The following is a 16,301-nucleotide window of genomic DNA, read 5'->3' as shown; positions in this document are numbered from 1 at the left end:
GCGATTCAGCAATTCTGTACATTACTCAGTGCTCATCATGGTACATGTACTCTTAGTCTCTATAACCTATTCACTTGTCCTCCTACTCATCTCCCCTCTGCTAACAGATTAGTTTGTTCTCTATAGTTAAGAGTCTGGTTTTTGGTTTGTCTCTGTCCCTCTCTCTTTTTTTCCCTTTGTTTTGTTTCTTAAATTCCACATGTTAGTGCAATCATAAGGTATTTGTCTTTCTCTAGCTGTCTTCTTTCGTTTAGCATTATACTCTAGCTCCATCCATGTTGTTGCAAATAGCAAGATTTCATTCTTTGTTATGGCTGAATAATATTCCATTGTATATATTTAAATTTTTTTCTTTAACGTTTATTTATTTTTGAGACAGAGAGAGACAGAGCATGAACGGGGGAGGGTCAGAGAGAGGGAGACACAGAATCTGAAACAGGCTCCAGGCTCTGAGCTGTCAGCACAGAGCCCGACGTGGGGCTCGAACTCACGGACCGCGAGATCATGATCTGAGCCGAAGTCGGCCACTAAATCGACTGAGCCACCCAGGCACCCCCCATTGTATATATTTATACCAACTCTTCTTTTTCCATTCATTCTATTGATGGACACTTGGGCTGCTTCCATAGTTTGGCTATTGTAAATAGTGCTGCTGTTAATATAGGGGTGCATATATCTTTTCAAATTAGTGTTTTCAAATTTATTGGGTAAGTATCCAATGGAATTACTGGATCATACGGTAACTCTGTTTAATTTTCTGAGGAAGCTTTGTACTGTTCCACAGTGGCTGTACCAATTGGCATTCACACCACTAGTGCTAGAACTTCCTTTCTTCACCTCCTTGCCAACACTTGTTGTTTCTTGAGTTTTTTTATTTTTGCCATTCTGACAGCTATAAGGTGATATTTCATTGCAGTTTTGATTTGCATTTACAATTCTATTTTTAATTTTTTGAGGAACCTCTATGCTGTCTTCCACAGTGACTATACCAATTTGCAGAGAATATTCTCTCAATGCACATATTTTCTCTGCCATTAACACATGCAGTTATTAGGCCATCAGCACTGGCCTCTTAATTAATAACCTCTTTTTCCAATTAGTTACTTTCTTCCTCTTTACCTGTCTATCAATCCCTATCCTTCTGTGATGAAATACTTAGGATATCCAAAGATTCCTAGATTCTACAAAAAAAGTGCCACAACGTAGTAAGTGAATTGAGCAAGGTTTCAGGGTATAAGGCCAATAGATAAAAATCAATTGTATTTCTGTATACTAAAAATGAGCAGCTGGTTAAGATTTTTTGAAATATCATTTATAATAGCATCCCAAAGCGTTAAATATTTGGACTGATGTTTTAAAATATACACAAGATCTGTGTGCTGAAAACTACAAAACATTGCTGAGAGACATTAAAGAAGACCTATATAAATGGAGTCATAATGTGAAATTCAACAGACTGGGAGATGGAATATTGTTGTCGGTTCTCTCTAAGTTGATCCATAGTAGAGTTCGGCAGCCTATGGCCTTGATCCGTATCTGACTCACTCCTGATTTTGTATAAATAAAGTTTTATTAGATCATAACCATGCCCATTCTTTAAATATTTTTTAGGTTTTATAAATATATGTGAGTATGTATGTATATGTGTTTGTATGTTAGTATAAGCACAGGGAATGGTGTTGCACTGTCACCAGGCCGTGGACGACATTGGTCACCTCAGGGAGACGAGATGGAAGGTAGTTGAGGAGAGAACGTAATTTTTTTTTTTACACATCTCTGCCTAGTTTTAAATATTTTATGAAGCATACTTTATTTTTGTAAGTAAAAATTTCTTTAAGACACAGACCCTTATAATTCTGAGGTAAGATGTGTAGTGTTTATAGTTGCTTTCAGATCACCCTTTGCTAGAGTTTGTTAGACCTGTTATTAAAATGAAATTCAAAGGAAATTTTGGATTTCTGGAAGTAGTGACAATCTTCTCCTGCTCTTTCCACAAATCATGTATATTTTTTTGAGCTTGAATTTAAGTAGTCTTTTCTCTTGCTATTATTTTTTAGTTTAGTGGCTTTGTTCTATCACCTCCCCTATTATTAATTATACTTAATTTCTCTAATATTGTAATATCTCTCATCTCAAAATATGAGAAATGTGCTATAGCTTTGTTTTTATCGGTTTTAACTGTGTGGGGGTCTGTGACATACTAGCTAACATTCTGACAAAGGTGACAAATAAAAGTATCTTTGAAAAAAGAGCCTCCTTTTCACATGAACTGGGATGGATAACTTAGGATGACCAAAGGCTACTGTACTTCATAAACATGGGGTATATCCTGCCAACCTCCATCTTGTCCTGTGTCCTGACCCAGTTTATTCCTCCAGAGCTCTAGGTGCTTTGCAAACAAAGGCACTTGCCCTGCACTTAGACTCTTATTTGGAACTGACAGAAAATCAAGGTCATTCTCCAAAAGCAAAAACAAGAAGTACATGCTACACAAGAAAAAATAAGTAATAGTGACTTTGATACCAGATAGACAAAGAAGGGGAATGGGAAGGGAAATAAAAGAGAAAGAGGGAAGAACAGGGAACATAGAAGGAGAGAATTGAGGAAGCACTAATCAAGGAGTTAAGACTCCCCGCATGTCTCCGACTTTGTGCATTTATAGTCCCTTCGTTCCTCTGGTGAAGGTTGTTCTCTTAGATGACTCCTCCCCTCTTGGCTGTCATGAAGAATGTCCTGCTTCCTCCTAACATTAGCTCTCACGTCAGCACTAATGCGTGTTTCTTTGGGGAATTTGTGTTTGCCCTCACTCTGTCATCCATTGATTGGCATAATAACTTACTCTTTGGTAACCTGGAAGAACAGATTCAGGGTATATACTGTCAATGCAGGCTTTTTAATTTTAATTGCAAAAAAGTCCAACTCTATTCAGTATAATTTAATTACTGTCAAAAATAAAGTAGTTCGATATGATTTCATGGCTGTCCAAAAAGGTACTGTCAAAGGTATATTTGGTATTGATGTCAATTTTTATCAAAGCAAACATGTTGGAATTTTGAATTCCAAACCAATCATTTAATGGGGATTTTTAGTCATTAGCAAGTTTTCATGACCATTCATGTAGGAACTGTCTGTGAGTAGAGAAAAAAAATGTTTTTTATTTTCATTAAAAAAATAAAAATTTGGGGCGCCTGGGTGGCGCAGTCGGTTAAGCGTCCGACTTCAGCCAGGTCACGATCTCGCGGTCCGTGAGTTCGAGCCCTGCGTCAGGCTCTGGGCTGATGGCTCGGAGCCTGGAGCCTGTTTCCGATTCTGTGTCTCCCTCTCTCTCTGCCCCTCCCCCGTTCATGCTCTGTCTCTCTCTGTCCCAAAAATAAATAAAAAAACGTTGAAAAAAAATAAAAAATAAATAAAAAAATAAAAAAATAAAAATTTTATTTGGATAATTATAAACAAAAAACCGAAATTTTAAAAATTCTTTCATTTTAAATCCAGATTGCTTCCAAGAAGTAGATCCCATAATCAAATTCAAGGTTTTTTCTTTTTTATTCAACAGGGTCATCCATCACTTGTGAAAGCTCTATCCTGCTTATATGAAAAAATTTATCAAAAGCAAATCAATCCAAATAAAGAAATCCTTGTGACAGTAGGAGCATATGGATCTCTTTTTAATACCATTCAAGGATTAATTGATGAGGGAGATGAAGTAAGTATATTAAGATTATCATTTTACCCATAGCAATCATTATTATCATTTGTATTGCCTTTGAATCTGTTACTTATTTTACACTATTTTTAATTATTTTTGAAGTATAATGCATATGAGTAAAATTCACAGATCTTAAGTGTACAGCTTGATAAATTTTTTACCCGTGTGTATATTTACATATATCCATATATCCATGTAACCCCAGCCAGATGAAGATATAATACATTGCCAGCACCCAGAAGTATGCCTCTTCCTAGTTAATATTCTCCCAGAGGTAACCACTCTTCTGTCTTCTATCACCATAGGCTCATTTTACCAGCTCTTTAATGTAGTATAAATGGAATCACACAGTATGTTCTTGAATTGGCTTCTCTCATTTATCATTATGTCTGTGAGATTCATCTGTTTTGCTGCATGTGACTCATTCTTATTTCTATAGCCTATCTAGAGAAGGGTAAGTGGAAGGGGCCAACCATGATGGGGAAAATGAATCTTTAGTTTGCACTACTAAAATTATCCTTATCTGAACTCAGTCAGCCAGTATTTCATCAGTGTGTTTTTGTGCCCGGCACTGTTAGCAGCAGCATGTGAGGGATGTGTAACAAGAAGGTTGAGTGATTTCTGCTTTAGTACTGGGACTCTTTCCCCATTATCATTCCAATACCCCTGCTTCAGTATTTCCTGACCTCTTTCATTCATTCAGAAATCACTGAGGATCTCCCATAGTAGGCACTATGGGAGATTTTTAAAAGACAGTTTCTGGGGTGCCTGGGTGGCTCAGTCGGTTAAGTGGCCGACTTCGGCTCAGGTCATGATTTCGCGGTCCAGGAGTTCGAGCCTCGCGTTGGACTCTGTGCTGACAGCTCAGAGCCTGGAGCCTGTTTCAGATTCTGTGTCTCCCTCTTTCTGATCCTCCCCCGTTCATGCTCTGTCTCTCTCTGTCTCAAAAATAAATAAACGTTAAAAAAAAAAAATTTAGGGGCGCCTGGGTGGCACAGTCGGTTAAGCGTCTGACTTCAGCCAGGTCATGATCTCGCGGTCTATGAGTTCGAGCCCCGCGTCAGGCTCTGGGCTGATGGCTCAGAGCCTGGAGCCTGTTTCCGATTCTGTGTCTCCCTCTCTCTCTGCCCCTACCCCGTTCATGCTCTGTCTCTCTCTGTCCCAAAAAAAATAAATAAAACGTTGAAAAAAAAATTTTTTTTTTAAAAATTTAAAAGACAGTTTCTGTGTGGAAGGAGTTCCCCATCTAGTAGAGGAGATAGACTCACAAGCAGGTGAATAAGAATGTGTGTGTATGTTACAGTAGTGACAGAAAGAAGTGATTGACTCTGCTAATGTAGGCCTGGGAAACTCCAGAGAGGCACTGCTGAATATTTACCATGATCTATGTTGTTAATTCCTTTCTTTGAACTCTCATGGCACTCTCTGTACCTCTTACATAAAAGATACTGCTACTACGTTGTATTATGTTTCTCTTTTACATCTCTAATTCTCTCTATTATGCCAGACAATAAGCTACTTAAGGAAACATCTTAAGGAAGTGCAGTTACACTTTCATATACATAATCTCCTTTAATCCTGTAAAATAGTTGAAAGTTTTATCTCATTCTTTGATGTTGTTAATCCTTTGTTGCTTCCTTTTTTTGCATCCCAGAGGCTCAGCCCTTGACCTTCTTTATTCTTTCTTCCCTGATCACTGTATCTGATATTTTGAAATCACACACGTGTCACTTTCTGTCACATTGACCTGTTTTATTTTCTTTATAGTATTTGTTATTATCTGAAATTATCTAATTTACTTCTGTTTTTTTCTTGTTTATGGTCTCTCACAGTAGAAAGTTTATTGCTATACTGCCAGTCCCTAAAATACTGAGTGCTCAATAAATACTCTTCAGAAAGTGAGGGGAATTATTCCCATCATAAAAATAAAGAAATTACAGCAAAGAATATCAAGTATATTCTTTCAATTTTACCTCCCTTCCTCCTAGTTTTCTTTTATATCTCACTTCAAATCAGGTACTAGGTTTCTCACTAGGGTTCAAAGATAGGTCATCTTGGTCCCTGAGAATTTCACAGACTGATTAAGAGCTTACAGTTCCCTTGAGGGAAAGATCCATTCCCAGAGGGAACAAACAAAGTTCATTTCTTTGTACTTCCCATTACCTAACACCTAACATAGCAGATTGTATAGTAGGTACTCAATGTGACTTGAATGACTAGTAGAAACGAAGGGGCTTTAGAATGTAACAGCCTTATGTGACTTTAGTGAGAAAGGCCTTGAAGAGTTACTTCACATCATATGAAATACACATTAAATGTGCAAATTTAGAACAAGAGTTAGTGGTGTGCCTGGGTGGTTCAGTTGGTTAAGCGTCCGACTTCGGCTCAGGTCATTGTCTCACAGTTTGTGGGTTCGAGCCCCACATCAAGCTCTGTGCTGACAGCTCAGAGCCTGGAGCCTGCTTTAAATTCTGTGTCTCCCTCTCTCTTTGCCCCTTCCCCCATTCACACTCTGTCTCTGTCTCTGTCTCTCTCTCAAAAATAAATAAACATTAAAAAAAAATTTGGAGCAACAGTTAGATATCACTAATTTAGCCAATGAAAGAAAGTTAAGTGAGACAACTTAGTGTTGACTTAGGAAATTATAGTTATCCAATTTCCTAAAGCAATTTGACTGTATGTATGTATAATGTGCCCTAAAAATGTTTCAACTCTTTGATCTAGCAAAATAACAATCATGTGAATTTATTCAACCGTTTAAAAATAGAGAAACTACAGGGGCACCTGGGTGGCTCTGTCAATTAAGCATCTGACTTTTGATTTTGGTGCAGGTCGTGGTCTCACAGTTGTGGGATTGAGCCCCACATTGCACTGAGTGTGGACCCTGCTTGGGATTCTCTCTCTCCCTCTCTCTGCCTCTCTCTGCACTTTTTCTCTCTCTCTCTCAAAATAAATAAACATTTTTTAAAAATAAAGAAACTACACATACTCACAAATAAATATAGCATTGTTATGTATACAAGCAAACGATTAAAACTTATTTTAGAATTCAGTAGACTCCCAAATAGCCATTAAGCTAATAAATATTAAACAAACAAACAAACAAACAGCGGGGGGTGGGGGTTGGCGCCTGGGTGGCTCAGTCAGTTAAGTGTCCAACTTCGGCTCAGGTCATGATCTCCTGGTCCGTGAGTTCAAGCCCCACATCAGGCTCTGTGCTGACAGCTCAGACCCTGGACCTGCTTCAGATTCTGTGTCTCCCTCTCCCTCCGGCCCTGGCCCTTCCCCTCTTGCACTGCCTCTATCTCTCTCAAAAGTAAATAAACATCAAAAAAAATTCCTTAAAAGATAATAAATATTAAAACTGTAATAATATGAAGTTTTCATGTAATATTGTTAGGTTTAAAAAGATAATAAAAATTGAATATACATGAAAGATATAAATTATGTGTTCAGACTTTCCTTACAGAAAAGTAAAAAATCAGGGATGCTTACTTAGATCCAAGCTGGTGGACTCTGGGTGGAATACCAAAGGGACTGGTTGGATTGGCCCACTGACCTAAAAGCCAGCCCACGGGTGACTGAGAGAGAGAGCATGTAGGGGCAAAGGAACAAGGAATATATCTCAAGAGATTGGGAAAAAAGACTGAATCTAGCTAGGTATAAGTCACCAGAGGGAAACTGAGGGTATCAGACAATAACAGTAGCATCTTAACTAGTCTCCCTGTGTCCACTATTTGTTTTGGAGTGCTTTTGACCAAAGAGAAACATCTTTATTCTCAGGATAATACTTATAAATTAGTTCTCCATAATGGAGAGCATTGCTGTTATCTTTCCTCAGAGTCTTTTGCTTCTGCCCCTCTCTGATTTTTTTGTTTGTTTGTCATTTAAAACTTAAAGAAATTCTTCATGTTTTTGGCTGGAACATTCTTTGGAGGATGTGATGGGAATTATGGCCTCTTTCCCCAGAAAAATCTACCTAGGCACATGTAAAGTCTTGCATATAATTTCAAGAATCCCCACTGTAAGCCCTTCTGTGGATTTCATTAAGAGAGCCGGAACTCCCTGGACACATCTGTCTCTAACGTCTCTTCCATGTCCTCTCCCACGAAGAGGCAGGCATGAAGGCAAGGAAGGCCAGTTCTTTCATTGCTGCATTTCAGTATGTAGGACAGCACCTCACACATAGGAGGTACACAATATATTTTAAATGAATGAATGATTGATATGTTACATTCTTATTTGGTTTTTATTTTAGGTCATAGTAATAGTACCTTTCTATGACTGCTATGAGCCCATGGTGAGAATGGCTGGAGCAACACCTGTTTTTATTCCCTTAAGACCTGTAAGTTTGCCAATGCGATACATATACTTTAAGATGCTTTGAAAATATACAGAATTGCTTTGTCACTGATGAAGTTTCTACTTTTATTACATTTTGGGATTTACTGTGTATCTCTACAATGGCTGAAGGTAATCAACATCTTTAAGAGGGCAGCTGTTATTGCTTTATCCTGTGTTTGCCATGTGTCTCTGTTGTATCAATATCCACACTATATGTAACATTCTTTTGTGGTTATGTGTCTCCCCCATAAACTATGAACACCACCAGATCAGAGACCAATTCTTTTTTTTTTCTCATTTTTAATGTTTATTTATTTTGAGAGAGAGCATGCAGGAGTAGGGGAGGGGCAGAGAGAGAGAGAGAGAGAGAGAGAGAGAGAGACTCCCAAGCAGGCTCCACACTGTCAGCACAGAATCCGATGTGGGGCTCGAACCCATGAACCGTTGAGATCAAGACCTGAGCTGAAATCAAGAGTAAAATAGATGCTCAACCAACTCAGCCACCCAGGCACCCCTCTTTTTTTTTTTTTTAAGATTTTATTTTTAAGTGATATGCACCCAACATGAGGCTCGAACCTGCAACTCTGAGATGAAGAATTGCACACTCCACCCGACTGAGCCAGCCAGGCACCCCAGAGACCATTTCTAACTCACTTTTGTAGCCCTGCTCCCTAGTGACTAACAGTGTAGGGTATAGGCTGGGTGCTTTATAAATGCTTGTTGAATTATGAATGAATTGTCTAAGGACAAACCACCCTGAATGTGCCCGATCTTGTCTGATCTCGGAATTATGAATGAATTATTTTTTTTAATTTTGCTACTAAGGAATTTAATAAAGTATGCTACTATTGTCTTTTTTAAACATCTTACTATAATAAGTAATACACTAAGGTGAATCACAGAATCTTGTATTAGCCTTACAGTCTCAGACATGTTAACCATAGTTATAGCTGACTCCTTTGAAGGCATGTACATACTTTAACAGCTGTTTATGTTGACAGAGTTTATTTTCCCATTTACTAGGTGTGAGCATGAGACTTAAGTCCTCTTGGGCTCTTAAGGCAGAATGAAAGCTTAGTTATTTCTATTTTCTTTGTTAGTCATTTATTTAGTTACCTTTGCCATGCCTTTCTCTACTCTGCCCCGCCACCCTGTGCCATTAGGTTATTTATTTGTAAGACAGCAAACATGAATTAATTGGATTAAATCACATCTTGATTCTTCATATGTAGAAACCTGTCGATGGGAAAAAATGGTCTAGTTCTGACTGGACATTGGATCCTCAAGAACTGGCAAGTAAGTTTAACTCCAAAACCAAAGCGATTATACTGAATACTCCACATAACCCCATTGGCAAGGTGAGTCTTTGATCTCTTTATACAGTCTTCTGACCTATCATTGTCTCACATGTTGAATCATAATTGGCTCTGCTCTTTTGTTTTCTTTAATACATATAGGTATATACCAAAGAAGAACTCCAAGTAATTGCTGACCTTTGCATCAAATATGACACACTCTGCATCAGTGATGAGGTTTATGAATGGCTTGTATATACTGGAAATAAACATGTAAAAATAGGTACTGATTATTACATAGAGTCACAAATCTAAATGTGTTTGGGCACATGTGGAACAACTAATTGGAAGGGATCCCAGAACAGCTTTAAAATAGTCCTTGCAATGGGTATTGGTCTGTGTGAGCACTTAAATGGGATTTGGATAAATGATGCTTGAGTGAATTAATAAACAGACTGAAAGACAAGCAGTACAAACTTTGGGGAAGAGATTTTTGGATCATACTATAAGGGTATGAAACCAGAGAAGTTATACTTTTGCCCATATCCTTGGCTTTTTATCAAGAATGCATCTATTACGTGGTACATAAGATACAGGGAGCTTACTTGTTCCCAAGTTGGACTGTCTCTGCTGAGCAAGTTGCCAAAATGCCAAGTCGACAGGAGAAAATTGCAGGGTGAGTAAGCTATTGCTGCTTGGCTCTTGCCTGAGGTTTCATCATTACTACCCTGCCATCTCCCAAGACACCCTGCCTTGGTGTCTTCTGGGGTTATCTAAACTGATATCAACCATAAGACTATATGCTGGGTTGCAACCTTTGGGTCTGTACATTTGCCCTTTCTATGCCTGGAAACACTTTTCCCCCAAATATCCACATGGCTCAATCTCCCCCAGGGCTTTATTCAGATACCAGTTTTTATGGCCACATTTAAGATAGTTATAAGTCTTTCTTCCAGAATTTGCTTTGCTTTATTTTTTTTTTTGTTCTGTTTTGTTTTTTCTATTATAATAATATATATAGTTTACTTCTATATAGTTTACTTCTAACCTGCTGGAACATAGGATATTTGTTTGTTTTAGTGACTTCTGAATGTGCAGTTTCTAGCATAGGATCTTGCACGTGTTAGGTAATCAGAAAGTAATTGATGAAGAAATGAATAGGAAATATGAAGGAGATAAGGGAAGAAAAACTGAAATCACTGTGGCAGATATCAATAAATAAATTAGTGCGCTTGTATATAAATAGTTGTTTCATATATCATAATTATCCCTTTGGTATGTTTTAAAGTGTAGAAATATGGAGGACAAAGCAGCTGCTTGAGAAGATCAACAGAGGAGTGGGCAAAAGATGGAATTTGTTAAGCAGAGAGGTACAAATAAAATTCCTATCAGGGGGCACCTGGGTGGCTCAGCCGGTTAAGCATCTGACTTCAGCTCAGGTCATGATCTCACAGTTTGTGAGTTCAAGCCCCGCATCAGGCTTTGTGCTGACAGCTTAGAGCCTGGAGCCTGCTTCAAATTCTGTGTCTCCCTCTCGCTCTGCTCCTCCCCGCCCCCCCCCATGCTCTGTCTCTCTCTCCTTCAAAAAATAAAAATTAAAAATTAAAAACATTAAAATTCCTATCAGATAAACTAATGTGGACTGAGGCAAGAAGGCATAACAGATCAAGATATACTTAAGATTAGGGCAAGTGGCTTATAAGGATATATTATAACAGTCACAGATGATAATGGAAAAGTAGAGTAATTCTGGCAGTCTTGATTATGAGAACAAAGTTTAAACTTGTTGAGGAGGTAAGTGGTTCTGAAACTCAATGTTAGTGTAGAGCACCTTGAAGCCACAATGTTCACATTGTAGAATAGGGATACGTTGCCTTCCATTTTGAAACTAGAAGCAATTTTCTTAATAGAAACTTAATAATTAGAAGGAGTCAATATAAAAATCCCGGTTGTGTGCATATTTGTACAAAGAGCCATTGATACAGACATATCAGAGTTTTTCTGATTTTGCCTCTCACTAAATGCTCATTTGTTTCACTGTTGGTAGCATACACTATCAGATAAATGGTAGTACTTTAGGTGCTTGAGAAAATTTCATGGAGGAAAACTTAAAATCGATTAAAAAAAAAATTCTACACATTAATTTGATCACCAGAGTTCCAGCGAAGCATAATTTGAGAACTGCAGGAGGTGTGCCAAGACAAGGGAATGGGTTCCTTGATTGGATTTGTTTTATAAGGTAAGAACCAGTTACAGGCGAGGACCTGAAGTGAGTTAGATGCCCTAGCAGTGGAGTTGACACAAGTGGGCTATTTAGAAGTCAACAATAGGGCAGAGTATAGCATCTGAAGGTGGGAAGGGAACCAGCCAGTGGGATTCTGAAATCTCTGGCCCAGCCCCTTCAGCAGTGGTGAGGCCTGTAAGCAGAGGTGGACGTGTACAGAGGAGGGGCAGCTCTGTGGGGAGTAAGGAATATTCCTGCCTCTCATGCTTTCTTTAGTCTTGCTAAGTTTCAGTGTCTATGAGGCCTAGAAGAGAAGATGTCTGGAGATAAGTAGAATTACAGGCCTGACAGTTAGGATCAAATCATGAGGGGAAAGGGTTTTGGCAGTCGTCAAAATTTTGTTGGTGGTGGAACCCATGGAAGAGAATTTTCTCAGGGAGAATTGATAAACAGAGAAGGCAGCCAGAGATGTGCAAGGCATGGTGCCTCAACACAGCAAACTGCTGTTTCATGTCAAAATTGCATCAGAGTTCACCTTCGTTCACCCTTTTTGTTGATGACCTCTGTTTCAGATCATAGAACTGTTCCCAGTCGAAAATCAGGTCAACATAGACAAATAATTATTTTTTGTAATTGAAAAAAATGTTTAAGTTCATTTATTCTGAGAGAGATTGGGGGAGAGGCGGAGAGAGAGAGAAAAAGAGAGAATCCCAAGCAGGCTCCGTGTTGTCAGTGCAGAGCTTGATGCGGGGCTTGAACTCACAAACCATGAGATCATCACTTGAGCTGAAGTCGGACACTTAACCAACTGAACTACCCAGGCACCCCTTTTTTGTAATTTTTAACAATTAAACAGAGGAATAGGCGTCTAGCTAATTAATAAATATAATTTTGTACTCAACACATATATTCATTTCTAAGTGATAATGTCTCAAGTCCTTAGAGTTTTAGTTAACTAAGTTCAGCAATATTTTTCCAATAGATAACTTTAAATGATCTTGAGTTATTGTTTAAACCTTTATTATATTGTTTAAACCTCATATAAGCCCTTCATAGTAAAAGTATAACACATATTACTTGCTAAAGATATCAAGACCTATATATTTAAAAAAATATATATGTTTAATCTTTATTTTTGAGAGAGAGAGAGAGATACAGAGTGTGAGTGGGAGAGGAACAGAGAAGGAGACACAGAATCTGAAGTTGGACGTTTAACTGACTGAGCCACCTAGGTGCCCCAAGACCTATATTTTTAACTCAGATATTTTAGTTGTTATAACAGCCCATAAAGTTAAAACAAACAAAAAAAAATGAATTCACTATTTCATTATTTAGGGAGTGGTTTGGTTCCATAAAAACTTAGGTATTCTATCAAATATGAATACACGAAAGATGCAAAGTGACTATTCCATTAATCTGCAGAGTGTGGTAGTAGTTCTTTAATATAACACAATAAAGCTTTCCAGCCAGACATCGTGAATTAGCATCACCCTTATGCTTTCACTGAGGCCATTTTCCCTGGGGTAGCACTCTTCCTTCTGTCTATAATCTTTATCTGACTTCTGTTGAAGCCTAAGCCACCTGTAAATAACTGTTATTGCTGCTGCAGCTGATTTAAGGACCACGGGTCATAAATGAGAAGTGCAATGACCACTTGCCTTTCAGATACAAATGCAACCTAAGCTTAATACTAGATATCAGTTTTCCTTTTTTACTTTTATTTATGCCTGTAAGTAATCTCTACGACCACCATGGGGCTTGAACTCAACCCCAAGACCAAGACTCACATGCCAGCCAGCCGGCCAGCCAGGTGCCCCTAGGTTGTGTTTTGTAAGTAATCACTATGTCCAGCATGGAGCTTGAACTCACAACCCTGAGATCAAGAGTGGCATGCTCTACCAACTGAGCCAGCCAGGCACTCCTAGGTACCATTTTTTAAAAATGATCAGACATGCAAAGATTTTTTTTTTCTTCTAGATTCACACACAGTGTTGTGGTCTTCTGTTCTACCTGTTTGCTTTAATTTCTGTGGCTCCCCAAGTCTTGGAGAGGATATGAACATCCAGATGTTTTAAAAAAATTCCTTAGGGCCCTTTTTAATGAAGTAGTAGAATTTGTTCTTGGATCAGATTCTTGATTCAAATGATGTCTCTGCATTTCTGTAAAAGGACATGTCAGTCAACAGAGAAACCTCTCTTCTATAAAAAAGATATTAATACATTTATATTGATATACTAATCTTTTGGCATTTAGACAAATAATATAAAATTCCTTGTAAGTTATTCAGTTGATTAGCTTACTGCTTGAAAAAAGACATCCATTTTTTAAAATGGCTAAAATAGCCATCAAAATTGCTTAGCTCTTTTCAAAAAAATATTATACCAAAACTATTACATTGATGTTTTGTGAATGAAACCTACATTTGACATGTGGGTGGTTTTGATTTCCTTTGGATATAACTTAAGAAAACATGTTAGGATTGTATTCGTTTCTCTGGGTAATTCTTAATTTCAAAGAATTTATTTCTGATTTTCATGTTTATTTATTTGTGAGAGAGAGAGACAGAGCACAAGCAGGGGAGGAGCAGAGAAAGAGAGGGAAACACAGAATCTGAAACAGGCTCCAGGCTCTGAGCTTTCAGCACAGAGCCTGACGCAGGGCTGGAACTCGGGAATGGTGAGATCATGACCTGAGCAGAAGACGGATGCTTAACTGACAGAGCCACTCAGGTGCCCCTTAAAGAACTTATTTCTAAATATTGTGTTTACTAATAGACTTTCCGGGTTTTGGATACATATTATTACTTTAAAAGAGGTGATACTCTGCATTATACATAGTTTAGATTTTCTCTGGTCAAATAGGAAAGTGGGACATGTGTCATGGTATTCTTTTGGAATACTAGAACTGTTACAAAACTTGAAATGATAGGATATTTATATCAAATGTTAGAATATTCTTTCTTTGAATTCTCTAAATATTTTCTTTATTTATTATTTTTGGGTTTTGTTTTACTCCACAGAGAATACAATTATAACATCCTGATTTATGTAGTTTTCCTACCTTTACAGATATTGGCAGGTATTTCACAGTGGACTGATTACATATGAATTTCCATTTTGGAAATTTCTTTAGCTACCTTACATTTTAGTAGCCACTTGACTTGTATATGAGAAGATTAAGAAAACAGTAGCTTAGATCACACAGAAATGGCTATTTGTTTTCTCTTTATGTATACCAACACTCTTAGAACAATACAAGAATATCTACTGTACCTCTGAAAAACAAGTGAAAAACTCATGGAATTGCATGTGAAGAACTTAACATCTAAACTACTTAAGGAATACAAAGAGCAGCATAGGGGGACGCCTGGGTGGCTCAGTTGGTCAAGCGCTGACTTTGGCCCAGGTCATGATCTTGTGGTTCATGAGTTCGAGCCCCATGTCAAGCTCTGTGCTGACAGCTCAGAGCCTGGAGCCTGCTTCCGATTCTGTGTCTCCCTCTCTCTTTCCCCCTTTTCTGCTCGTGCGCTCTCTCTAAAAAATAAATAAACATTAAAAAAAGGGAACAAAGAGCAGCATAGGTAGCACTCTCCGAAGATTAACAAGGGAATAATTTACCAATTTGGGGCAGAATTCACAAGCTCCTGCATTTTATACCTGTATGATTTTACCTGCATTCTCTTTGCCCCAAATACCTTTCCTCCCCTTCTCTGACTGGCAGAAGTCTACATGGTCTTCCAGGTCTCAGCTTAAGCTTTACTGGCTGCAGAAAGCTACCCCTAACACTTTCTGTCCTTGCATGATACTCCATGCCGCTTACTATTACAGCACTTACACACTGTATATGACTGTTGTTTTACTTTTCTCCCATCCCCGCTAGACCATAAGCTCTTCAAAGATAGGATGTGCTTTTTTCTCATCTTTGTTTCTTTTAGACATGGCTTAGTCCCTGGGACCTGGTCATTGGTAATAAATGTTTGATAAGCAAATGAGTATGTGAATGAATGATTTTATTAAAGATGTCAATCACTTGAAAACGTTTACACCGTCATTTCTCATTATTTGTGGAATCCATATTTGTGAATCACCTACTCGCAGAAATCTATTTGTAACTTCAAAGTCAATACTCACAGCGCTTCATTCACAGATGTGCCAAGAGGGGCAAAAAATTTGAGTCACCTAATATGTGTATTCTCAGTTGAGGTCAACAAGGCAACACTCTGCCTTATTTCAGCTTATACTATAAACAAGTGCCCTTTTCATGGTGATTTTGTTGTTTAAAATAAACCCCGTAGCATAGTGCTGAAGTGCTGGCTGATGTTTTGAAGTATAAGAAGATTGTGGTGTGCATTATGGAGAGAATAAATATGCCAAATAAACTCCATTCAGACAAGTTCTAGGGCTATTGGCCACGGAGATATTAAGGGGTGATACCTAAAAGGTATGGGCTTTTGGGGTGAAAAAAAATGTTCTAAAACTGGTTGCCCAGCTCTGCAGATATACTAAAAACCATTGAATTAGACAATTTAAATAAGTAAATTTTATGGTGTGGGATATATATCTTAAAATTTTTACCAAAACACACATGCACACATGCATCGTGGGGCCCTACTCCCAGAGTTTCTGATTGAGGAGATCTGAGATATGGTCCAATAGTTTGCCTTCCTCACAAGTTCCCCATTGATATTGCTAGTACTGGTGTGAGAACCACATTTTAAGAAACATTGTCTTAG

The 16,301-nt window shown here is 38.1% G+C and overlaps 1 protein-coding gene across 6 annotated transcripts in view; it reads left to right on the top strand.

The window, feature by feature from the left end:
• Positions 1-16,301, top strand: part of KYAT3 (kynurenine aminotransferase 3) — a 72,781-nt gene that overhangs the window by 38,152 nt on the left and 18,328 nt on the right. For all 6 annotated transcript variants that reach the window (XM_027058674.2, XM_053214387.1, XM_053214389.1 and 3 more), the window contains exons 5-8: positions 3,554-3,703; positions 7,965-8,051; positions 9,283-9,408; positions 9,508-9,628. In XM_027058674.2, coding sequence (XP_026914475.2) covers positions 3,554-3,703; positions 7,965-8,051; positions 9,283-9,408; positions 9,508-9,628 — 484 coding nt within the window. The remainder of the gene's footprint in view (positions 1-3,553; positions 3,704-7,964; positions 8,052-9,282; positions 9,409-9,507; positions 9,629-16,301) is intronic.

This window comes from Acinonyx jubatus, chromosome C1 (assembly GCF_027475565.1).
Source record: "Acinonyx jubatus isolate Ajub_Pintada_27869175 chromosome C1, VMU_Ajub_asm_v1.0, whole genome shotgun sequence".
NCBI classification, from domain to species: Eukaryota; Metazoa; Chordata; class Mammalia; order Carnivora; family Felidae; genus Acinonyx; species Acinonyx jubatus.
The sequence above is the reverse complement of the archived record's forward strand: the minus strand, read 5'-3'. Positions and strand labels throughout refer to the sequence as shown.